General features: G+C 36.6%; 1 protein-coding gene and 1 long non-coding RNA gene across 2 annotated transcripts; both read left to right on the top strand.

Moving 5' to 3' along the window:
• Positions 1 to 2,341: 2,341 nt before the first annotated feature.
• LOC149102743 (uncharacterized) lies at positions 2,342 to 6,643 on the top strand. The gene is made up of 2 exons (XR_016202071.1): positions 2,342 to 2,684; positions 5,098 to 6,643. It is a non-coding gene; the product is annotated as an uncharacterized LOC149102743 (long non-coding RNA).
• Positions 6,644 to 8,233: 1,590 nt separating this feature from the next.
• On the top strand, positions 8,234 to 24,835 carry LOC110066585 (guanine nucleotide-binding protein G(i) subunit alpha). Its single transcript, XM_089273757.1, has 9 exons — positions 8,234 to 8,630; positions 16,746 to 16,788; positions 17,388 to 17,529; positions 19,146 to 19,303; positions 19,633 to 19,761; positions 21,082 to 21,211; positions 21,729 to 21,882; positions 22,476 to 22,688; positions 24,003 to 24,835. Exons 1-8 carry the CDS (start codon positions 8,513 to 8,515, stop codon positions 22,664 to 22,666), a joined length of 1,065 nt encoding a protein of 354 aa, XP_089129883.1. The 5' UTR covers positions 8,234 to 8,512; the 3' UTR covers positions 22,667 to 22,688; positions 24,003 to 24,835.
• Positions 24,836 to 26,158: the final 1,323 nt, after the last annotated feature.

Here is a 26,158-nt window from a genome sequence, read left to right on the forward strand (position 1 = left end):
CTCAGTATTCATGTGTGGTTTCAATTTCCTTTTTTGGACGTTTCTGTTGATTTCTTACTCAAAATGATGAAAAAAAAAATCAATAAGCAAGATATCAGTGAACAGCGCACGTCATCAAAAGCCCGTTTGTTGTTCCTAAATCAGTACTGAATTTGATCTTTCCTCCCCAAAATTGCTGTGAAGTTAAAAATATTTATTACCTGATTGTTACTGTAAGCTCAATGTACTGCTGTACAAGTCATATGTTTCCTCTTGAGTCAGGCGGTCGGAACTGCAGCAGCTGTTCATGTCACTCAGTTTACCTGGCACATTGATTTATATTGACTGACATTTCTACAAGCAATTTTAGTGCAGACAATTTGCTAAAAGTAATTGAGTTTGGCCCGCCTTTTTCGTCGTTAATTGCGAAAGGCAGCTGAATTGTCAACACTTTCCGTGTAAGCTTGCCACTAACTCATTGAAAAAAGTACAGATCTTTTGTTGACGATAATTACTTCTTTTTCGCTGTACAAAAGCATCGTCAGGTCTTGTGATGTCAACCCGGTACTCAAGAGTATTTCGAGGTTTTATTTTTTTCCGTCTTCTTTGTCTTAAGCCGCAATCTAAAAATTACCAAATGGAATTAAAATGGCTTAGTTCCAAACTGGCAACAAAGTTAGGTTGCATGAATGCAAGAGAAAAATATATTAAGTATGCTGGTTGATCCCTCTTCTGTGGGAAACCCAATCTCTATTTCTTGACAAAGTAACTCAGCCACCTTGAAACTCTTGAAAGCTATACTGATTCAATTGCGTGATCTTAATTTATCTCATCCATTATCTTGTTGTAAGCCAGTTACAAACTTAATTATATCTTCACCCCTGATAATGAACTCGTGAAGAGAGATCGAATATACGCCAATTTACGATTGGGTTCTTGAAACGTCCGTTTCTGTTAACCGCCCGTATCAAAAAACAGCCATTCACCGTCTGAGATAATTTCAACATAAGGCGTAGTTTGACGGTTTTAAATCTAATTTAAGAAGCAAAACTCGTTTGCGTGATATCTTCACGAATGAAAATTGACTCGCCGCAATAAATCTAAGGCTTTGAGTTAATCTGCTTAGGTGAGCATTCCAAGAGCATTCCTGGGGTTATTTTTGTCCTCTGTGCTCATATCACCTATCAATATTAGTATTCTATATTCAAAAACGATGAAGACCAAGATAAAGCAGTCGTGAATACTGTGTACAGCCAAGAATTTCGCCAAGACGAAAGATTACAACTGCAATGTCGTGTGAACGGGCTTTTGACTATACCGGCAACTAAACAGCTGTTAGTCACTCAGGAAAATAGTTTGGCAGCAGTAAAACGAAAAAACAAAATACACAAAAACAAGGCGCGGAAAGGTTAAAGTTTACAACTAATCCGAAATACGTGACAGGATCCAAGTTTTATTCTCAAAGGAATTTCAAACTTCCCCTACTTGCCTGGTTATCCATTGTTCCGATTGCATAACTTTAGAATAGATCAGAAGAGATCGACGATTGCGAGAGAAACCCTTTTTATAGCAAGGAAGGGATTAATCATAACAATTTCACCCACTGATTTGGGAAACAGCGGAAACGAAAGGAGAGAATTTGCAAACATGAAAAATGTTTCTGATTTTGCCTTCGGGGTTAGCCAATCAGAAGATGGTCAATGTTCTATTAATAGAGCATGTTTCACGTCTAGAACAAAGAAAATGTAATAAAAGCGAAACTACCCTTGAAGCAGGAAGTACTTCCAAGCGCTGGAGTAAAATCAGTACTCCTAAAAATATGGCCAGCATACAAGTTCTTGAAATGTGTGCATGATTTCAGGACTAAATGTTTGAGAACTGAAAAACTTATAAATCCCTATGATATACCAGGTTATTCGAAACCGTAACACCCCTCACAGTCAGCTTGTGGAAAGTCAATATTTTAAAAATTGAATGCTGCATGCTTATAGAACAAAAAAGAATCTTTATGAAAGCTCTAAATGGCTGGCTTGATATCGTCCTTCCCTTAAACTCGAGCTTCGGTCAAAAAATGAAAATACCACGTTAAGGATGTGAGGAGTGTATTTCGATATTGGAGTTGCAGCCGGGCATATATAAATCAGGTTAAAGAAATCTCGGAAATACTCTTGCAAATACTTAAAATTCCTGGTATATTCCTCCTAAATATAGCAAGAACTTCGTAAATAACACTTAAGGTGACGTTAGTCGTGTTCAGTTTATATCAGCTATATTAATAAATACCGATGCAGAAGTATTCATTTACGTAAACACTTTTTCTCCTAGTTTTATAAATAATGACTGAATTAAAAAATACAAATATCAAATTCCGTTCGTGCCAGCTATTTTAAATTTCTGAACTGAAATGAAGCGAGATCTCTTCATTGTACTCGACAACAACAATAATAGCAGGACAGAAAAATAATCTACATTTGAGTCTGGAGACTGAATCAACCCAAAAGTTTTCTAGTCAGTCTCCAGTCATTGTGAAGTTTATATGGATATAATTTTGCGAGAACAGAGAATTCTAAAGAGAAGATGTGTGTACATGCATGTATAATGGAGAAACTTCAGAATAATGTTCAGACGACAGTAAGAGAAGAGAAGTTGAAGGCACTGAGATCTTTCAGATGTGTGGGGATGTTGTCTCAGGGAATAGCCGCTACGTAAGCTATGGTTTGTTCAGTCCAGAACTAGTACGCACTTCTGCCGATATGTATAGATGTTGCCTAGATGCATATCTGGTATTTTTTCCGAGTACTTTACTGGCTTCGTGCAGGCAACTATACGGCTCTTTTGAAATCTTGATCATATAAGGCAATAACTGTCAAATTAATTCGATAGCCTCAACTGTGTAGGGCCGGGCTGGTAATCAAAATATCAACAAGTTCTCAGCTAAACCCCATAGAGAGCCGGAGAGGGAAACTCTCTCATCTCCCGTCTTCTAAACACGGCGCTTGTGTTCAGAGTCACCAACATGGCTGACTGATTTGAGGTTAATGGGTTACATCCGTATCCTCTCAGTGGATAAATTACAGGGGAAATGATAAGGGTATTTTAAAACGCATTTGCTGGTTAAAAATGATCACTCGTCAAGGCGCTTTCGCGCAGTACCTTGTTATGTTTTAATCTACGATATGTTGAAGAAATTCTAGCACACTGATGATGACGATGATGATGATGCATGTAAAAACTTCAATTAACATTCTTAAATAATTGCTATTACTGCGCATGTGTAGGTAGATAACGTTTAAAACAATTCGAAGATCTCAAGAGGAGATTTAAAAGCCATTACAATGACTTTCTGATTATTGTAATCTAGTAAGGACTTGTGGCTTAGTGAGAAATTTGGTAATGTTGGATTTGAGTGAGAGAACCAGGAGAAAATCCCTCGGATCAAGGCAGTAGAACCTTTAGCAACGAAATCAGTCGAAACAACTCCCGCCGAGATTCAATACCCCGGCCACACTAGCCCTTGAAGGAGTGGCACCCCTGAGTGAGTTTAGCAGCATGAAAATCCTATTTTGAGTTACAGCTATAATCCCTTTTCAATCTTGCCCATTTTTGCTCGTTTGTAATAATTACTCACCACTTCCCTGGTACTTTTCTTACTTTTTAAGCTATTATCACGCTAAAGTTGGCGTAAAACAAGAAGTAGTTCACAAAAGAATTAGATTATGAGCTCGAGACTTGTGTAGATCTCTATAGTTAACGAGGGCCGGCAAAGCCCGAGTCAACATGGTATCACGTAAAGAAATCGAGATCGAATAAGCTACTTAGTTTAGTGTAAGTCTACTAGTCGTTCAAACTTTATCTTAATCATCTTCGCAGACACTTCAAAAACGCAGAGAAGCGGCCGCCATTTTGTTAACAACCGCACACTGCTAGGCTACTCAACATCTACCACAGAATAGATAGTGAGTAGCGTAGCCAATAAGAGAACGGCATTCGTGATAGAACGCTACAGTAGACTTATACTAACAAGCCTTAACTGAAAGAAAAAGCAAGTCACCAGTGCGGAAGATTGAAATAGTCCTGTTGTCGGATTTGAGGTCCTCGGATTGTGGGGCCTTCTTGAAAGGAGTAAAATTAGACTCGCTGGAAGAAAAACATTAACACGGGGATTTTTGGTCCACTTTTCCAGTAACCTGATAACCCAGAACAGTCCTTAAGCGGGTTAACAAATTGACATCATAATTATTTTTCAAACTGACATCGGTGGTTTAAACGGAATCATAGACTGTGTTACAAAGTGTAATCTAAACCCGCAAAATAGATATCAAATTGTGCCAAGAAGACAAGATGTCGCACAGCAAACATTTCGGCCATGACACTTCTTCAGGCTTTCATCAGCTCAATACTAAATTTTAGATTCTTCTCATAATTAGATTAATTTATTTTTTTCTATCCCGATTGCCGGAGTAACTGTCTCATGCGGTCTTGAAACCCCTTTTTCTGAACTTTTCGCCTTTAAATTCTTCGGTTCTTCAGACGTAGAATTTTAATTGAGCGTGTAAATATCTGTGGAATCACTTTTTTTAGCAGGGACATCATGGCGCGAGTGAAGTCTTGGGGTAAGCAGGTGTGATCAAAGTTTTAAAAAAAAAATACACGTAAGACAATGATGAAAGCCTACTTCATTTCCTGCCAATTAACTGATCATAAATTTAAAACAAAACCAGAAGAAGCAATTGTTTTTCTTTTTAATAAACTGGCTTTTGAATTACTGTTCTTGTATTTCAAATGGCCAGGCTTTTCTAAATAATAGTTCTGACGCATTTGTGACGCCATCTGTGCGTAAATTGTTTGCAGTTAATCCTTCACCTGTATGCCAATGCAAAACATTATGAAAAACAATGTTGTTCTGAATAATACCCTGTTTATCAACGTTCTACATCACCTTTCCCTGGCAACCAAATATGTACATTTTTCATTGCATTTTCTTAACACTCGGGGACTCAAAGTGATCCTTTACTTATACCGTGCTGTTTCATAAGCCTTGCGGAAAGAGAAAACTGATTTTTATGGTTTAATTAGCAACAACCGGAAATTGAAAATGTTGTCTCTTTGTTCCCACAGACTTGAAGAAATACTCGTAGAAGTTGAGACCTAGAAACTGCTCTGGCGCTTCCCAGAACCTTTTCCATTCTCTCAATCCAATCACTGGTGTGGCAATAACTCTATGGAAACATAAAAACTTTTTGTAGCTAAATTTGCAGCCTACGTGAGAAATCCCAGTGATGCTGTTAATGGAAAAGATGTTAAATTTTGCTCGGTGAAAAAAAAAGGTAGTCCAGACAGCCGCGGTACGTTTTTAACCTCCGTCGCTCGTTCAAAGCACGTTTTGTATCTGTACATGTAAATTATTTTCCATAAAAAATATTAAAACAGCCAACCTGGAGTCTTCTATCATATGAAACCGAAGATGAGACAGATGATGACATCACATGACACCGATGATAAGCCGATGATATGCCGATGATAAGCCGATGATGAGTCGTAATACTCTCCACAAACCCAAATCTGAATTCGAAGCGGTTCGTCTCGAATTCGGTTGGGATCACCCCACAGAATTACGTTTTAGTTAGGAAGGTAGACATGCAAGGTTCACTCGATAAAAAAAAAAAAAGCCGAGAGACTGGAACCCCATGGAATACACAAACCGGAGATCAATAATAACATTTAGTTTGTAACAAACTTACGTTATTTTATGTCAAAACTTTTATAGAGAACGGTTCTATTATATAATTTACGTTTGCGTCATTTTGCAATTTTTGTGGCAATGTAGGTTTGTTTTACAAGCTAAAATATCCTACAACTTGTGATTGATATTTCAATTTCTACATCCAAGTGTTTTTTCTGGTTCTTTTTTGTCTCGGCTACACGTTCTTCTCCTTACCATAAAGATTATTCCGTCATTTATCGCATCATAAATAATTCCTTTTGTCTGCCGTTTGTCGTTTGTACGTGATGGCGTTTCTTGTGGACGTGCCGTACCATTATTGGTTTTTGCCTTTCTTATGGTAAACCGGCTGATTGAACGGCAAGCAAGTTTGCCGTGCTGTAGAACGAGGCGGCCAATGTTTCATTCAATCACAAAATTGAGTTTATTTCCTCCAGGTTTGCGTGCGTCTGTTGTTTTTGTTCGTCAAGAAAAAGCCAATAAATTTAAGTTGAATGCCAATACAGTAATACCTGTTAGGGTTGCACTGACTATTACGTTTTCTATTATTATTTTCATCTCCTCTGTACTGATCAAAATATCACTCAGCGAGGTCAAACTCGGTGAAGACGTGTATCCTTTGATGAGAAGTGGAGCGGAATCAGCGCAGGTTTTGCAGAGTAAAACTAGCTCTCTGTATTCACAAATTACGTTTCACGTTTTCCTTGCCGAGTTAGACTAAAACACTCCGAGCTGCGCGAAACGAATTTCCTTTTATATCGAACAAGCGTTCTCTTCTCGAGCCCCTTTCCCTCTTTTTTGGCACTTTTTGTCGAGTGATCGTCTTCGAGTACTCCAAGTAGGAGAAGACAGGTTAAAGCTGTTTCTAAATTTATAGCTAACAACACAGTAATGTTGTTATGGGACTTTGTTTATCCAGTAAAAATAAATTGTTGCATTGTTCTCATGTTTTAAATGTCGACTTCGTATTAAAATTAACACTTGAAAATATTTGCATATATAGGAACATGACTGGATATAAGAATCGAAAATATAGTAAAGCTGATAAAAATAAAAGTTAGTTAAATGCTCGATTTTCCGTTTCGAGTGTTCCCTTCCTGTCAGCTTCAGAATTTGACGTATCTACGCTAGCAGGAACTAAGAAACGTTCAGAAGAGCGAAAAAAATTTACCGAGCTTTCTTTTATTGTCAGGGAACAAAAGCAAACGAAAAAATGCCCAATGTAAAATTGAATTTTGAAAATTGTTAGGTTAGAGGTGTCGATGGAGAAGAAAAAGAGAGAAGTTTTCCTTTGCTTCGTAACCGAATTGTAGTTGGCCAAACGACATGACCATCGCTTTCCTAAACACTGGGTTATCCCGTAAACTATTTACCGGACTATTTACCAAAAGTTATATTTATAGCCTGCATAATATCAACACATCGATAAAACGCTGAGCAATAAAGTAAACAGATGTTCTCTTGCATTAACTTTCAGACTTAATAATCTCCTATAAAACCATGCAAAAACGAGTAACTCATGGCTGTGTACCGGCTCCATATGGTCACTCGCAGCTTAGCACCATTGTTTGTAAATCGCCAGTTATGGGTCAGAACAACAGCTACGGTTCGAAACCGTTGTGAGAGCGAGCTGTGACGCTTATAAAAGAACAACTGATCGCAGGTTGAACTCAGTAAAATTCACCATGAAAAGCGAAAAATTTATTTTGTCACTCATAGATAAAGAAACCTTCAGTCAGAGAAATCCTGACACCCACGTGGTTATAGAAACTATTTTGCCATCGGCCGTTAGCGAAAAGTTTTTAATCGCTTCAATATTGTCAAAATTGACTGTTCCTAGTTAATTTACCGTCATTTTTTTCCTGTAGCCTCTTGTATCAAAAATTTTGCACGCGGTTTGTATTGATTTGAAATGACTTGCAAGCCCTAACTGATCGAACAACTTCTTTTAACTGGTGAAAAGTTCTTTCATCCGGCTGAATATCTACATGACGATCTCTATAGGGCTTAGCTGTTTATAAATAGCCTTTCTTAATATAATCGCGTAGTCTAGCTCGCCGCCTGCAAGTCGAACATTCTCAAGAAGTTCTGACAGAAAAAAAAACCATTATATTAGAGGAGTTATCGTAGTCGTCTGAAGTTTCATTCAAAACAGTCGCTTTTTCTTCTTTCAATCCATATATTCCGATAAAAACCAGATCGTGCGAGCGTTTGTGTAATTAATTTTATGTGTGTCTTGCAAAGGTTTCTATTTAGACGGAGCTTTTCGATATCAGTCTCTGATGACTTAGTGAATCAAATATTTTGATCACGTGACTTAGCCGAACTTTTAAATTGCTTCATTTTAATTCAAAGCCGGGTGCTTTTTGAGTAACAACTTATCAGCACGATAAAATTTCAAAGCAACTTTTTGGGGAGATAATTTGGGCTTTGGATACGGGCGAGTAATGGAACATGTTGATATGAGAACGCGCAGATTGCAGCCCTCGGCTTGATATCCGGGACTTTTCGTTCCCAGAAGTCGTGTCGCGCATGGTTTGCTCAGTGTGCGGGCGTGGTTGTGGTTGGTTGTTGTAATAAAAGCGAACTTCGAACGCCATAACTTGCTTGGAAAACCGGATAACGACCTTCATGCATGGCGAAGTCGTAAGATATTTTAACGCATGTTAGTCGGGTAAGAGTCCCCTCGAGCATCCAATCATTACAGTTGGGCTTCTGTTTGTGGTTTACGCAACTGCCGGACTGTCAAAGTTCTCACGAACGGCCAAGCTTAGCGAGTGAAACTCAAATTTTCGAACTCTAAATATCAACATGGGTTGCACACTCAGTGCTGAGGACAAAGCTGCTGTGGAAAGGAGCAAGATGATCGATAAAAACCTTCGAGCTGACGGAGAAAGAGCAGCCAGAGAGGTCAAGCTTCTCCTTTTAGGTTAGTGGTGCGATGTTGTGCGCTCGGTCGAAGCATAGCTGATGCATCGATCGATCCTCAACGTGTGTAGGTTTACCTATATGTAGGATAGTTCAAACGCAACGAACTTTCGAATATTTATGCGGAGCCTTTGTGTTTGTTATGAATACAGTCAGCCGTATGGTTAAGCCGCCTTACCGGGTTAGTTACGAGGAAGAAAAATCTTTGTGCGATTACAAAAGCTTCGTCATTTGGGGGTTTTAATACGCTACTTGCGACTTTGAAAAAGATCGCGGATTTGCTGTCGGGTTTTCTTTCCTTAGCAACATTTCATGATGGCAGTTCTGTTTATAAATCATTACACACTTAAAAAAATTCAGTTTATCGCCGTTTGTGGCCGTGATAAATTGTAGTTTGGATTCGCCGTGTAGAATGTAACGCTTAAATGCAAAAAGTATAATCCGCCATTACAAGCGAACGTATGAATAATATTTTCTCATCAAGCTCCAAAAATTGATTTTGCGCTTTTCTGGAAAATTTCGGTAGCGAGGTTTCTGGAACAACTCAGTGTTATTGTGTGAGAAAGCTGCGATACAATAACGGGTGGAAACCATTTGAGTGCAGTTTCGCTAGCACATATGATCGATCGAACGCTCTCTAAACCAGTGATTACTTTATATTGTCGTCTTGAAAGGGAAACCCATGCTGAAAAAAACTGAAAAGGTTGGCAAAATGCCTATCCTACATAACATCCGTCATCAGTTTTAACTTATAGACTTTCTTTGTATTCTTTTAGCGAAAGTAATAGGAAAGATTTCAGCTTGCTCTCTCTGTGAATGTTCCGTATCTATATTGGAACGTGTGAATTTTAAATCGAATATTAGATCGGCGGAGAGATGGTAGGTGTTGGATTTCAACTCTGGGGAAAGCTGAAGGCGAAAATTTTGTTCCAGTTATTGAGAATGAAAGTTACTTGTTACGTAGTTATAAGTAATTTTGTACCTATTCTTTAATTTTGTTTCGGTGCGAATTTTTTTTTTTTCTTTTTACTTTTCTTGACAGTGAATAATACATTTCTTTCGGTGGCTTCTTTTCCCTTAGAAATTTAAATCATCACAGAACTACGTCATTTGTAGGTCCGAATATTGTGGACAATTTTCTCTTTAAGCAACGCTAAGTGCTAGTGTTACTATTATGTAGTGTTTCTTTTTTTACAAGAAACGGGAAGTGAAGTGACGAGCGTTGATCGTGTTATTTCGAGTCCTGTCTCCATGGAAGTTTGATGTTTTCACAAACAGGTGTTGACTAACTATATAAAGTCCATGGCTAATATGTTTTGCGATCTGGATTTGTAAATGACCTTATATCGTTTCCTTGTCTGTTTGCTGTTTTTATTCTCTGTTAGATCTGGTTTTTTTGCTTGCGGGAATTTATTTATCTCTGATAAAAACTGTCGTATCTTAAAAGATAAGGATGATATGATGACAATATGAAAAGTCCACATGGTCATCTTATGATCTATTTGTTGTGGTTTTGTTGTATAGTTATGTTGCATTAGTAGATTTAGTTGATGTTTTAGTTCAACACAACTGATATACCCAAGTTAGCACATGCAGTAACATTTGATGGACATGAATTTAATTGGTGCAAGTACTGTAGTACCTCTATATGTTATGCAAGTGATTATGAAAAGCAACAATCAATTACAGATTTGTTCTCATTCAGTTCTTTAAGGAGATAAAACAGAGAGGGAAAACTTTGAAAAATATTTACTGCTATCAATGTCAAATTTTATGCTAAGTTACAAAAAGTATCTTTTTTCAGGAAGTTTACATGGGGATGTAACTGTCTAAACACTGTTTTGGTGGGATTTTCTGGCATTTCCTGGTAATCAGAAAGAATTGACATCGAATTCCGAACCAATGTAATGTGATCATTGGAAGTAGTCAACTCTCCGTGTACTTTTCTGAGTGAGCTCTTGACTTTGTATAATGTTCTAAAGTGCAGCAAGCATTGGAAAGGTAAAGCTTTGTTGTGGAACTTTGCCTCACTCAGTGTGCTGTACTGGATATAGCATGTTAGATGTTAGGTTTGAATGGCACAATGTCTGTTTTACAGCATTTTTGTTCTTATCAGTCTTGTGGTTTTGAAATTTGTTGTTTTGTTGTGGTAGACCTAAATGCTAATTACTGCATGGCTAAGACAGCTACAATTCAAGGGGCCCAGTATGCCTTGGTGCTAGTCCAGTTTTTTCGACATAAATTGTTTGTTTAGGACTGTATTGGGAAATTTCAACGTTTAATCACTTCTACACAGGTCTCACTGTTCTTAGTCCATCCTTTTTAAGTATTTTAGTGCAATCCTTGTGGATGGTTAATAAGATGTATCCATTTCAATAAAAGTAATGACTGATTTTAAAAATAATACAAACACAATGTTTCTGTCATATTTGTCGTTTTTATGAATTTGTATTTACTTTTTAACATGAAATTATTCCTGGTTTATTTGCTTATCTCTTCAGAACACATTACGTGAAGAACTTTTTACCTCTCAAAGCTTTCTAATACAAAGAGTAACAGTAGCCGACTGTACATATTCCAACAAATTTTCTTACCATTCTCAAAATATGTCAACTCTGAAGTCAGTATGGATTATTAACTAGTCTTGTTCAGTCATTATGGCATGACACTGGCTATCAACCTAAATGTGTAGCTTCTTTACTGATCAAACATGTTATATACAGCAGTTTTCAATTGAGTGTCGTAAAACCAAAGTAATTACTCTAGCCAATCACCAAGGACACCGGCAATACAGTGAACCAATCAAACCCTGAAGTAATTACATGTAGCTGACGCAAAGCACGGGAAAACATGTGCGCGTAAGTTGCGATTGGTTTTGGTTTTACTTGTGATTGGATGAGATTGTGGCGCGAATTTTTTAAGCCAATCATGTTGCGTAGTTAATGCGAAACCAATTACTTTTTGACACTCAAAGGAAAACTGCTCTATTAGATGATATATTGTGATAAATAACAATTAGTGTAATAATTTGATAAATGTCCTATGGTTAGAACTACAAAGCCATTTGGTAAGACTGTTTATAAGGGATAGCTCACGGTGGCGGGGGTAATTTGAAGAATGCCGAATGTCCTGTTTTCTTGCGGTTAGTTTCACTTATATTTGCTTGTGGTTAGCTTTTATTTGTTGGACAGGGCTATATGCAATATAATGCTGTCGTTAACAAACAAAAGCTAACAGCAAGCAAACACGAGTGAAACTACTAAACCGCAAGCACACAGTGCATTCAGCATTCTTCAGAATACCCCTGCCAAGCTCATTGTGAAACACATGTGGAAAGAGAAAACATGGAAGTATTAAACTCCCTTAAAAGGGTGATGTAACAAAACTCAAATAATGGAAGCAATGAACTGTCACATACTCCAAAAAGGTTTCATGTGTTATTTCCAGTCAGAGGAATTTAATCTGTAATGCATAAACTGTTGAAGCTGCAGTTATGTTCTCACAGATTCCTCAGCTTAAGTTTTTTAATGAAAGAAAAAGAGCAGTGGTCTGGAAACTGTGCAAGGTATGGCAAATTAAAGTTCCGAATCATTAATTTAAGCGAGAGTTGCATGTGGACTGAACCAAGGGCTCAACATAATGACCAGCTAAATACTAGCGAGACAAATTAGGCAAATTAACATCCAGTGCTTAATTTGTTACATGTAGATTACTGTTACAACTGGAACATCTGGGCCAGGTTGTTCAAAAGCTGGTTAATGCTAACTCAGGATTAAAAGTCAACCGAAGTATTAATTTTTCTTGTATAAAAATGTTTTTTACTGCTCACGTTTTGTGTAGTTTGAGCTTAGTCAAGCTCAAAACTGAAGGACAAACAGTATAAACAGAAAACTCACTGAAAAGTTACAAAACTGAAATCGACATTCTTGTTAATCCTGGGTTAGCTTAATCGAGCTGTGATCAACCGGGCCCTGCAGTTTATTACTTTGGTTGACGAAATCAGGTAGATGTCAAGAGAAAGTTAATACTAGTATGGCAATGATTTAGACTAGGAGATGTATAATCCTGTAACCATTGTTTTAAAAACAAAAGCAAACTATTTGACCACAAGACACAGTGGCAACAACCATTTGGAAAATTTTAATTTTGCAACATATTTTAAAATTTAAGCTACAGTGTACAATACTGTAGCACTGTGAACTATTGGGGTGATTGTATGATGATCAGGTGGCTCTTCATGGTAATCACACCACAGTCATGTGCCTCTCAGCTTCAAAACATTTCAAGTTTACCAGTTTCAAGGAGAACAGTTTTTCATAGTTTGTAATTCAAACTGCTCTCACTAGTGACAAATATGATTTTCTTAAGAACTGGAAAAACAAAAGAAATTCAATTGTCAGGATCATTCAAGATTTTGTTTTAATTCAATACATGTAGATCTACCAGAATCCAAAAAAAAAAACCTTCAGGGGTGGCCAATTTGCAATCTTCGCCCAAAATCAAACATTTTCCTGGCTGCTGAGAGACCAGAAAGAAATTAGGATGTGTTCTCATTCCTCGAACAACCAATGCTCTAAGTTTATTCATTCCCAATAACGAAGCATGCAAAGTCTAAAAATAGAATGCAAATTATTGGAACCCCGTGAGATTCAGACAACATAAGCGTGTTCTGAGAGAAATACAGAGGAAAATGAATGCCAAATTTTCATTTTAAAATTGGTTTAGGAACACTTGGTTACGCGCTTGAAAAAGCTTCAAATTTTCCACCGTTCCATTTTGTTTGTCCGAGTTTGTCTGAGTTATAACATCACTCGTGCGATTTGCTATTGTCCTTCTGGGTACCAAAGATAAACACTTTTTCATGGGAACCAGCAAGCTTATCATTTACTATTTGACAGTTGCAGAGCAGAGCTCATCTACACGTGTACTAGCTAGTTATCCACACGTATGATCTGTGAAACCCACACTCCATAAAACATACATTGTGTGTGGATCTCGAGTGAAGGCTTTCATACAAAAAGGGTGTATATAGCATTTTGGGCTGATTTTTATTTTTTGCAGGATTGAGCTAATTTTTGGCAGACTGATTTGTTTTGACATGAAAAGCATTGTGGCGTAATTGCTTTTGTTGATTTGCACTTCATTTTCGAGAAATGATGTATGCAAAAAAACTCTCTACATGTACATCTATCTTAGGCTGTAATTAATGAACTGCATTTTTAAATTCCCACCTTTTGAAAGCAGCGTTATATAATTAGTAAGTAAGTAAGTAAGTAAGTAAAGACTTTATTTAAAGAGGGTAGCACTAAAATAGTATAAAAATACTAACAAACCAGTGGCCCTCTAAAAATTATGTACAATACGCATGTTCAAACTATGGCATAATTATGAGATAATATAACAAATAAAATTTGTGTGGTTGTAAGTAACCTGTCAAATGAGTTTTCCAGAAAAGACTTGTCTTATTTGTCAATCAACAGGGAATGAGACAGAAGCTGAAAATGGGCAGATTTTGTTTGCTAAAAATTATTCCAAACCAAATTGAATGATTAAATTTCTTTTTTTTTTGATATCTTGAACTATTTTGGTTTCAAGAAATAAATTAAACTGTGTACATGTTAAGTTCCACAAAATTGAAACTTGATGAAATTTGAAGACATGATTTTGCCTGTGTTAGTGTGAATGGTCCAATTTTATTATGAAATGAAAACATCCAAGAGAGTAACTACTAGATTTTACAGTGGCTTTAAAAGAGAAAAATTGGAATTTGAGAAGCTCACAGCTGTGCATGCAAAACTACTCTACATGTAGAATGGAAATTGATTAACTATTGCTCTTAAACAGGTTAAATTCCCACTGTATATTTCTTAGACCAAACCATGTGAATAACCTTGTAAAAATTGTTGAAGTTGCCAAGGCAAGGTTTTCTAACTGTTCAAAAAAATATATATATATTTCAATATTTTCTCGTTAAGAATACAACTGTGTCACATTTGCAATTTATGTAAAATAATTTAACACTTGAGACTATAGTCGTAGGGATCTTACATAAATTTCCAAGAGACATAGGCTATATTTAAAAAACGTTTTGTATTTTCTTATCTTTTAATTTTGTAAATTGAAAAAATACCGGCAATTCTACAGATAAGTTCATAATTTAATTATCACAGCTTTTATCAGTCCTGAGTTAAATTGTTCATTAAAGTAAGCAAAAGTTTAAAGCCCCGGCAACCATAAAATTGGGAAACTATGCATGCATGAAATAGCCATTGAAATGATTGTTATTACAAAAGCAATGTGACATTGATTTGCCAGCTGACAAGTCATTGCATAAACCTAACGATTTGTGAGATGTCTTAAAATGATGTACATGTATGGTCTTAATTTTGCGTTCATTGCAAGATTAATTTTATGCTGCAAGATTTGGGTTGACTTCAAAATGTTAGTCTCAGTTTTTTGCTACACACTACAGTACTCTGCTATTATGGCATTCAGTTTTAATTCAAATCAACCTGTAGTACTTTAAAACTTTGACAGGCCCACTTTGAAATAAGAATGGATTTAGTTTGCAACAGACATTTTGTTATTTTATTGGATAAGTGCAATCTCTCTCTTAATAATATTTATTACAGGAAGCTCTCTCACCTACCAGTGATATTAACAGAGAGGTCCTGTTCTAAATATATCATTAGTCACAAAATTAAAGGAATAAAATATGTTCTAAAACTAAACTAAGCAGAAAGAAAAAGAAATTACATAATCTCCATTTAAAATTTACTTTTAAAATTGGATATGGTCCACAAGTTTCTTAAATCTCTATCTAAATTATTCCAATCTTTGAAGGCACATGGTAACAAGTCCTTTGCTGTCCCCAATTTCGTTTTACAGATTGAAGTCTAAGATTTCTTTGTTGCGTGTACTGTAACTATGTACATCTCTGTTTCTTAGTAGTTCTATACTGTGGGAAGTTATTCCATTAACACGTTTATAAACATACAGGCAATGATGAAAGAACCTCCATTGTTCTAAGCTTAACCAACTGAGTTGACTAAGTGCCTCCGTTGCAGAATAATACAAAGGTCTAGTTTAGCAGCCTTATTTTGTAGCAGCTATAGGTTGTCTTACAGCAGTTGGTGAAACCCAGTTTCTGACTTTTCGCAATCTTGCAATCTGATTGGTTATTCAGGAATTGTCTATCAAAAATAGCAGCAGTGGAATTCCAATTCTTTGACCACCAGGATCTATTGGTATTGAGATGCATGTTTTGAAGGGCTTCTCTAATGAGAAAGTGCCTGACTGGTAGTACCCTAGGAAGGAAAATAAAACCGTGTATGAAGTAATGATAGTCATCATCTGTAGCACTGTGCAGGGTGGCACATATATTGAAAGGATCTGGGACCCGTTTCTCAAAGGTCCCGAAAAGTTTCCGCACTCAGGAAGCTGTAGCAAAATCTCAAACCCTATGATTAGAGAGCTGTTTTATTTTCATATTCATAATATGACCAGAACTTCCCTTCACACAAGAAGTTTCAGGCGTATACATATACCTGGCTTTGTGGGCCCGCAAAGTTTCTGGGGCTTTCAAGAAACAGGCCCCTGGTCATCATATGATTTAAATTGCTTCATTTTTGTGATGTAAAGAATCACCTTCAAATCAAGGGACCAAAAAAAATGATCACACATAAACTTTGCATGGGTGGAAATACCTAAAATTGGTTTAAAAAAGAAACTTAAGATTTGGAGAGATTGAGACAGATTGCAAATAGCAAATTTGAAAAATTAAGGCTGATAAACCTCAAGCTTGCATTCTATCCTCGTGCTTTTTCAGATTGTGGCTTTGCATTCACCTACATTTACAAACAAATGATGTCCATTATTCACCAGAAGGAATGTAGTTTGTGATAAATTTTACTGTTAAATTCTGTGCACCACACATCTCTGGTTGGTAATATATACTGTACATGTGTACACTGTACAGCTTGAAACTTACATGTTTCAAGTTGTATATTAATCATAGCTTTTGAGTAATATCCCTTACTTTTCATAGTCATATCTATTACCTACTGTTTAGTTGGTGTTCATTCTTGATTTGAAAGGGTTAATATTCCTTTTTCAGGTGCTGGTGAATCTGGGAAAAGTACCATTGTGAAACAGATGAAGTGAGTACAGTCCAGTTAATTTTTAAAAATCATGTCAGATTACTGTTTCCTTATGAGGAAAAACAAGTAAAATTTTTCCCACAATTAGAATGATTGTTATGATGTCCATTTGTGTGATATTGTTCCCCATATTAGTATGGGTAATCAATTGCTGACAAGTGACATTAGGAAATAATTTCACATGTATTTTGTCAAAATTCTAATAATTGAAGGCTCGGAAAATTATTTGAATTTTGACAAAACGCTAGTGAAATTATTTCTTAATTTCATGGATATACTATTTTGATACCTGTTAATATCGTGGGTGACAAAGAGCACTTACAATTGTGGTTATTTTTTTGTACTTGCTTATTGTATCAAGAAATTTCATGCAAAACGTTGTCATTTCACATGTGAAATTATAAATTAACGCTGAGATTTCTTGCCAAAATTAAGGAGTAATTTGACACCCATGATATTATGTTCATAACATATTTTATGGTGCACATTGTAATCATACATCACAGACCCATGTAATTGCCTGTTGCACAATTGTCAAGTCACCATAGAATAAGCAAGTTAACATTAAATTGTTTTGAAACAACTTTTTTGGCTGATAGGATTATTCATGAACATGGCTACACTCAAGAAGAATGTGCCCAGTATAGACAAGTTGTATATAGCAACACAATACAGTCAATGATTGCCATTATCAGAGCATTAGGGACACTGAAGGTTGAATTTGGAAACTCTGATAGAGCAGTAAGTTTATTTGTTTCCTGTTTTTATTGTTGTTGTTGTTGTTGTTGTTGTTTTGTTTTGTTTTGCTTTTCTTTTTAAGCATACATAGTTATATTAGTCAGTTACAAATCAGTTGAGCGCCCAAGTGGCCTAGCTTATTTTGACACCTCAAATGTTGCATGTTAATTTAATGCAGGAAAAACAACCTACTTGTTTACTTTTTATGTGGATGTACTTAACATCAAACTTCGAGGCTGGTTTTCTCTAGAGTCTGAGTCCCAGTCATAAGAGCACTTATGACCCAGTGAAAAGCGAAAATCAGCAACATAACAGAGTCATGAGCATAAGGGAATCAGCATCAGAAGAATCACAATGATTTTATTTTCCTATGATTCCATGTACAACTCAGTTCTAGTGAGAACTACTTTGTCAGAGTCAGAAGCGGAAGTGGAAGACCAAACCAATCTTGAGTCCTGGAATTGAGCATTGTTATTGGTTTCATCTGCTTCTGTTAAGCGGAATCGATGCTCTGCTTCTGACTCCATTGGTTTGATTTTCACTAGATTGAATTGCACTGCACTTCTGATTAGAGACTCTGAATGGCTCACCTTTGAGTCATAAGTGCGAGCAGTGAAGAGCAAAGCAATCTGGCGGGAAGGAATCTGGTGAAGAGGTGCCAAGAAAGTGAGCCTGCCTTGATCTCTGTAATTTTTTTCTGCTTTGCCTGATTGAAGTGAAATGCCATTGGTCGAAAAGTGGGAAAGGCAAGAAACTGTCAATCTGTTATGTTTGATGAGGAGCGATTAGATCTCTATGGAGTTGGTAATTTACCGCACGTTCTCACAATGTTCTCACAGTGCGCCTATTAGTGATGTTTTAACAAAGTTCCAGTCCAGTTCTGGTTAACGTTCAGACTAGAGAGGGAACTAAACAACACACAGGTATTATTTGCCCATTTACCAGCATCATCAAAGACCAGACTGCCAAAGAAAGATCATTTAGAATCAAGTGTGTGTCCTTGCTGGACATAAACTTTGACGGTTTTTCTTCAGCAAAACTTTATCAACAGCGGATATCGCGCCTGCATGTTGTTATAAAAAAGATTTACAATTTTCCTGAAAAATCTGAGCTGCCTAAGTTCATACTTCTGGTGAAAATTAGTTGGCTTATTTTTCTGCGGTTTCTGGGGTGGAAATGAAAAATTTGCTGAGATCAGAGCAGGCTCAATTTCTTGCCCGCTTGATTTTGTGCTTGCAGCTATGCCGCGCGCGCTTCTGCTTCAATGTGTAGTTCCAGAAAATATCCATACCTCCCCCACAGAAGGGATTTTTTCCAAGACCCCCCACCCCTCTGGAAATTCCAATTAAACTTGATACATTTCTTTAAATTTTTTGGTCTTAGAGAACCCCCCACCCCCCCCCCCCCCAGGAAATTTCAATCTCTTCTGTGGAGAGAGTATGGATATTTTCTGGTACTGCACAATGTGTGCTTGTGCTCCAATGTGAGCTTACTCGCAGGCTAGCGGAAACCAGTCTTAAGCAGCAATGATTTAAGTATAAGTAACTAAATGTGATATTATAGGCTTTTAATTGTATTTTACAAGTGTTTCTTAGGGTTTAAGCTTTGGTGTTTTGCAGGATGATGCCAGAGAGCTTTTTGCTTTAGCTGGTAGCATGGAGGATGTTAAGTTCACACCAGAACTTGTATCTATTATGAAGAGATTATGGAATGATTCAGGAGTACAGAACTGTTTTGCAAGATCAAGAGAATATCAGCTAAATGATTCTGCAGCGTAGTAAGTAGATTAACACTGTCATAACATGCATTAATGAAACATAGTGTCTTTCATTTGAAAATAGTGGGTGTTTCTTTCCTAATTTTATTGCACTGGTGTCATCTTAGAAGCAGGCAGTCTTGTAGCCAACTAGCAAGGTGGTGGGGGGGGGGGGGTAAGGTCTAATAGACAAGTACATGGACTGGTAAGGGATATTTTTTGCACTAATCAGCACTCTCAGATAAACCTATTTTGAGACCCTGTTGATGCACACCAATTTTTTTATCCTATGAATTGTATTTTTATAGTGGACACCTCTTGACTGTTAGTATAATTTTTCTTTACTCCAGTTACCTGAATGCACTCGACAGACTAGGATCACCAGATTATGTTCCAACAGAGCAAGATGTGCTCAGAACAAGAGTCAAGACAACTGGAATTGTCGAGACTCACTTCACATTTAAAGATCTTCACTTCAAGTAAGCGGAATTGATGTATAACCAGTGTAGTTGCACACTGTTGATCATCACCCTCTGCATCGTTTCAAGAGGTTGCATTCACACTGCGCATAGCACAAATCTCTATACAGAAAAGAGGAAAGTGCATCTTGTAATATCTTTCTAGTTGCAAGCCAACAAAACGGTATTCGTCCTATGTAGTGGTTTAATGATTAATCAAATTCTTGCTTGATTGCTATTATGACTGTTCAGTTCGGTTCACGATTCTCTGATTCCACATTTCGATTTTGGTTGGATTTTTTGCATACCTCTCTCAGAGTGCCCTCAGTGAGTTATTATATTGTGAAATCAGAATCCAGAACTCTTTAAAATGTTGGCTTTTGATTGACAAGTAAAGACGTTTGCAGTTCATGCACCATTTTGTGTTGCGTGGTAAAAATGTTGCCCTTCTAACACTCCTTGAGAATTTCCAAATATGGCAAACCATGTGCGACATGCTCATTGTATCCTAAAATTGAGGGTTTAGGGTTGTAGGTTGTTTACATTGTGTACCATATTGTAAGAATTAAAAAACATGAATATTTTACATAATCGAATCGAAAGAATCGAAATGGAAAGGCAATAATCGAAATTGAATCAAATTGCAAGGAATATGAATCGTTAATGTACACCCCTAGTCCTATGGTACATTTTGTGACAGAACTCTGCTGGAAATATTATTTTGTTGTTTGCATGCTCATCCATACAAAGGAAAGGTGTTCCAAACTGTGATTTACATTTTAGAAGGTGCAAAACTTGTTAACAACAGTACAGGTCCAGGGGTGTTAGTGAAATGTGGGCTAATGTCCTGACCTTTGCATGTTTTGCATTTTATGATCAGTGGTTGAAAGTGTAGTGGCTGTGTGTCCCTTGTAGGATTACAGTTATCTAGTACCATAGTAAAATTCAGTCATGGTATTGGCATTTAACCAATTGGTAAATCCTAAATATTATGATAGACCAATCAGAATTGCCAAAAGATATTAAGCATAAAAAAAGATACCATGTACATACATGTATACAGGCTTTTGGCCACAATTTGAAAAGTGGCATCCAAAATGTGCTAAGGGTTTACTCCAACAAACAATTTATAAAGCAACATGTGAAAGATTAAACAATCTCCCTTAAAAAGTGGGTGTCCATAGGATGCCTGGACACCCATCTGGCTAAATGCCTGTGTACATATCCAGTTGGTTGAAACAGAAAAGAATTTTGACACTTTTAGGTACAAGCATGTTCATTCAGGGATTTCTCTCAGTAAATTCATCAATTTTAATTTCCTGTCTTGTTTGCATTTTGCAGAATGTTTGATGTGGGAGGACAGAGATCAGAAAGGAAGAAGTGGATTCACTGCTTTGAAGGCGTAACAGCCATTATCTTCTGTGTAGCACTCAGTGCATATGATTTAGTACTGGCTGAAGATGAGGAAATGGTGAGCCTAAGTTATAAATTGCTAACCACTCCAACTTCAATTCTCTTTTGTGATTGCTTACAGTACGACTACTCTAACCAAGGCTGCCTGGCAAAATTTTGTAGAAATTTATCAAATAAGAATCATGAAGGTTATTAATAGTTTTCCAACAAATTATTGGTGTACACTGTAAGCAAGCTGATTACAACGGATTTGTGGTCATTTTGATCAGCAACTATTTTAAAACTTTTAAAATGCCCGGGGGAAATTTGCAAAGAATTTGCTTAAATGGCCTTGGTCAAAGTAGTGGCACTGTAAGCAAAGTCTTCTCAAGTCACAAAATTCTGAAAATTTTGTTTTCTCTATTTCTCATTCTTTTTTAAATGTTCAGGAACTTTTTTGAAATTATAGGGCATTATAATCCACAGCATAAAATGTAATTTTCTTTTCTATTTTTGTCACCAATGTTTCAATATGTTTCCTTGTGTCGAAGATCAATATCGTGTTTGATAATATTCCTTTTTTTTTTCTGTTCCAGAACCGTATGATGGAGAGCATGAAGCTATTTGACTCAATCTGTAACAACAAGTGGTTTACAGATACATCGATTATCCTCTTCCTCAACAAGAAAGATCTGTTTGCAGAGAAAATCACCAAGTCACCTTTGACCATCTGCTTCCCTGAATACACAGGTAAACATATTGGCAACAAGAAACAGTCATTTCCTTGAACATTGGGAACAACAATCAGGATGTCATGAAGACGTCAGTGATCATCCAAGTTACGGTGTATATGTACACAACTTAAGAAGCACCTGAAAGAAAATCTGGCTTGAACAGAATTCGAACCTATGGCCTCTACAATACTGATGCAGCGGTCTTCGGTTTGCATACTGTTCAAGCCTGAATGTTTTTTAGGCTTTAATTTCGCAGCTACTTAAGTTGTATATTTTACTGCCATGATCATTGATGCCTTCATATCTTTCTCTGCATTTCAAATAATTATATGATCTTTTAAAAATTCACTTACCATCAGGGTGTTGTTTACAGAATATTAGGCAATCACTGTCAAGCATGTTGTGTTTTCCACATGTACATGTAAAAGTCTGTTGCTATGTTTTTCTTAAGAACTGTTTATATCCAATGCTATTGGAAATTTTAGTTAGGAAAGTTTTAGTTATATTTATTGTGATGTTTAAAGAGCTTTTATATAGTGCATGTAGTTTCTTGCATATTATGTCAAGTTGTTGTAATGATCATTTACAAATCCCTGTAATTAACCTTAGGTTCAAACACATACGAGGAAGCCGCTGCTTACATTCAGCTCCAGTTTGAAAACCTCAACAAGAGAAAAGACACAAAAGAGATCTACACCCACTTCACTTGTGCCACAGACACAAACAACATCCAGTTTGTGTTTGATGCTGTCACAGATGTTATTATCAAGAACAACCTCAAGGACTGTGGACTGTTTTAAACTTCACAATACTCTGTAAACAGTAAGCAAGCTTTTGTTTGTTTGTTTGTTTGTATATTTATCTGCTTAATTTTTTCTTAGAAGCATTCTGAAAAAAAAGTGTTTTCACTTGACATCACAGCAGCCATGTATATTTTTGTCCCAAAACAATGAATTGGTGGCAATGTTGGTGTACCAAACCAATCCTGTGGGAGTTCAACTGTTTTCTTATGTAAACACTCTTCTGTTCCAATATGTTTGCATGGCTGCTGGACACGTGAGTGAAAACTCTCCATAATAGCAGTAAACAATATTGTTCTGGTTTTTGTTTTGTTTTGTTTTGTTTTGTTTTGTTTTGTTTTGTTTTGTTTCGTTTTTCTTTTAATTGGAATCCTGACTCCTGAGGTGCAAGTAAAGAGAACTTATATTTTGATAATCGAAATAAATGAATGACTTTCATTTCTTTTTCTTGCAATGTTTTCTAAACGGAAAACATTTGCTGTTTGTCTATTGAGTTATGCATGTAAAACACTTGTGAAAGCTTGCTTGGGTAAATTTGAATCACCTACCCTGGAGCTTACAGTATGTTCCAACAGTATTTCTTATTCTCCTGGGCCAGATTGTTCAAAAAACAGTTAATGTTAACCCATAATTGAAAATTAATCAAACTATCAATATTTCTTGTATAAGACTATTCTTCCCTGCTTATATATTGTGTAGTTTGAGATTATTCAAACTCAAATAAAGGAACAAGTAATATAAAAAGAAAACCCCACCAAAAAGTTTCAAAAATGACTTCAAAATTCTTTCTAATCCTGGGTTAGCATAATCAGGCTTTGAACAACCCTGGCCTTGAGCTTCAGCCTGTGTTTCTATTTAACAATCAGATTATGAGCTTGAGAGTTCTATTGCATGATAGCTGACGAGGGTGCAGCCCAAGTCAACTATCACGCATAGAAATCGAGAGCAAATAATCTAATTGTTTTGGTACAAATCTACTAGTTGTTCAAAACTTTATTTAAATCCTGCTCAAAGACACTTCGAAAATGCCAAGGAACCATCATTTTGTTAACAAGGGCACACTGCTACGTTGCTCACTGTCTATCACAAAATAGTGAGCAGCGTAGCCAATCAGAGGACGGCACTCGTGATGGAACACTAGTAGATTTATACTAAAATTGACAGAAACTTTGAAAATTATTTCTATTTCAAAAATATTTCTTCATTTGGTGATTGCACTGAATTTATAATTTTTCATTTTATGGGTAATTAAATGTGGGTCACTTCTCTTCTCAGATCATCTAAGGGTCATGTGAAGTATTTCCACGAGATCTTAACAAAGTTCTTTTCATTTCAGGTCTGAGGGATTGTGTATTTGTACAAAAGATGTCCTGAAGATTAGTTTTGTGTACAGACCTAGGCAGATGTTTTTATAAAAATGTCCAGTGATGTTCTCTCTGCTCTATCTAGTAGCTGACCTCGTGCTGTTAAACAAACCAATGAATATTGACATACACATCCGATATGGACAACAGTACTCCATTTCCTTGTTGCTAGACAACAGAAGGAATCATGAAATCGGACCCAAAACTATTTCAGAGTGTAAAAAGAGAAGTTAATCCCACTAATTTAATTTAAAAGATTGGCATTGTGAGGGTTAATCTTAGAATTACTGGAAGCATTGTTTTGTATGTTAGTTAAGCTCGTAATATTATAATGCATAAAGTCGTAAAAAAAAAATTTCCGTGATCTATTACTTACACTTTTATGAAGAAAGCTAAATTAACAATATTTAAACTACTTGAACTTCTGCCGAGGTTTTGATAAAAGTGGGTGAAGTTTCAGCCTTCAAACATGAGCGAGACATGTGAGGTTCCACTTGCGTTCAGGATAAAAAAATCCTCTCCAGAGAGATAATGGAAAGTCGGATTGCTTCCAAAGACTTTTCTTACTGTAGTGAGAAGAGAGTGACTAATAACTGAACTGTAAAGCGCCAAGATAGGTGGAAGAAGAAAGGAGAAATATGTTTTATGTTACTAAGGTTATGCCATTGAAATGTCTCTCTAACTTAATGAAATGATATTACTGTTATTTACCTGCAGCTGTGATAATTCAAAAGGATCTTATCTGTATATTAGGGATCTTGAATGATTCGACAAGAGACTATTATTAAAAGGATGATTTTAAAGACTGCTTTGTCGTTGTTCTTTGTTACTATTTACTGTGTGGACCAAGCACTCTAACGCAGACGTCATTTGGACTTTTGGAAACCCTTGCCATTACTTGAAGGGTGAGTTTTGATACCATTTCAGAAATCAGGGACTTTAGGCCCCGGGTCGTTTTGGCAATCAGCGTAATCTGTGAGTAGTCAATGCCTTGCAAGGTAAGCAATAACGGTTAATAACCAACCTTAATACACGACTGAGTAAGTTCAGAGGGCCAATAACTAAAACCAACCAATCAGATTGCGTCATTGCCTGTCCAATACTCTCTCCGTATTGGACCGGGCACTCTCCCGAATGATCCCGTACGATCACTCGAGATTTGTTTTAAATATAAAGATTTCGTTTCTTTTACTTCTAACTCTCTTTCCCTTCTGTTTGGTTTAACATCAGACGTGAGGATAAGCCTAAACGGCTCCCAATCCAAGTCCGGGATCGTGGCTGTGTTTTTCCCTTTCTTGTGGGATTATGCCATTATTGCATAATCCCATATAGTCGGCGATTGTCTTAAAGGGATATTGTAAATGAGTAATCTGAGAGGTAGACTGGGTACTAATATTTCGCGTGGTTGTTTTCAAGTAAAGGCAGCCATTGCTACATTTGTTGTACGTAGTCGTTGCTAGCTCTTGTCATGTTGGAATGTCAGAGAACTTCTTTTCGATTCTTTGCCCCGCTTTTTGTCTGGCTTTGATTGCAATTTTCAAGGTAGGCGATAACTACTGGTAACTAATTATAAGGCAGGCCTGAAACAGGAAACAGGGTATTGATTAAGGGACAGGTCATAAAAAGGGTATCAAATTTTCGGTTTGGTTACAAATAGTAGGGAAAATCGCAGATTTTGGTCATAAAATAGGGTAAGGGTTTTGGAAAGCGGGCCCCACACTCCCACCCAATTTTTCTGGAAGTACCCCTCGGGACGAAGTTTCTCCTGGACCTTTAACTTTTTCGTATCATTTTCTTCTTTATCTTAACTGTTCATTCAGGGTTTTAAACACAAACATGATTATGTGAAGTATATATGAAATAATTCATATTTGAACTGCGGTTGTAGATGAAAGTGAAGAATGATCATCGCAGTAAATTTTCCAATTTAAGCAATTGGAGAGAAGAAACCTGAAAAAAAATCAGGGCTTAGAGATTGAATCGCAGTTCAAATATGAATTATTTCATATATACTTCACATCATTTCACTCCTCATGGGAAGATATGAACTCAATTAAGGACGGTGCCTACTTTTGTTAGTACGCACACGTTCTGCGCATCACGCAAGGCAGATTTAAGCGCCACGCGC

Source organism: Orbicella faveolata, unplaced genomic scaffold, assembly GCF_042242905.1.
Source record: "Orbicella faveolata isolate gen_17 unplaced genomic scaffold, um_ofav_v1 contig_35, whole genome shotgun sequence".
NCBI classification, from domain to species: domain Eukaryota; kingdom Metazoa; phylum Cnidaria; class Anthozoa; order Scleractinia; family Merulinidae; genus Orbicella; species Orbicella faveolata.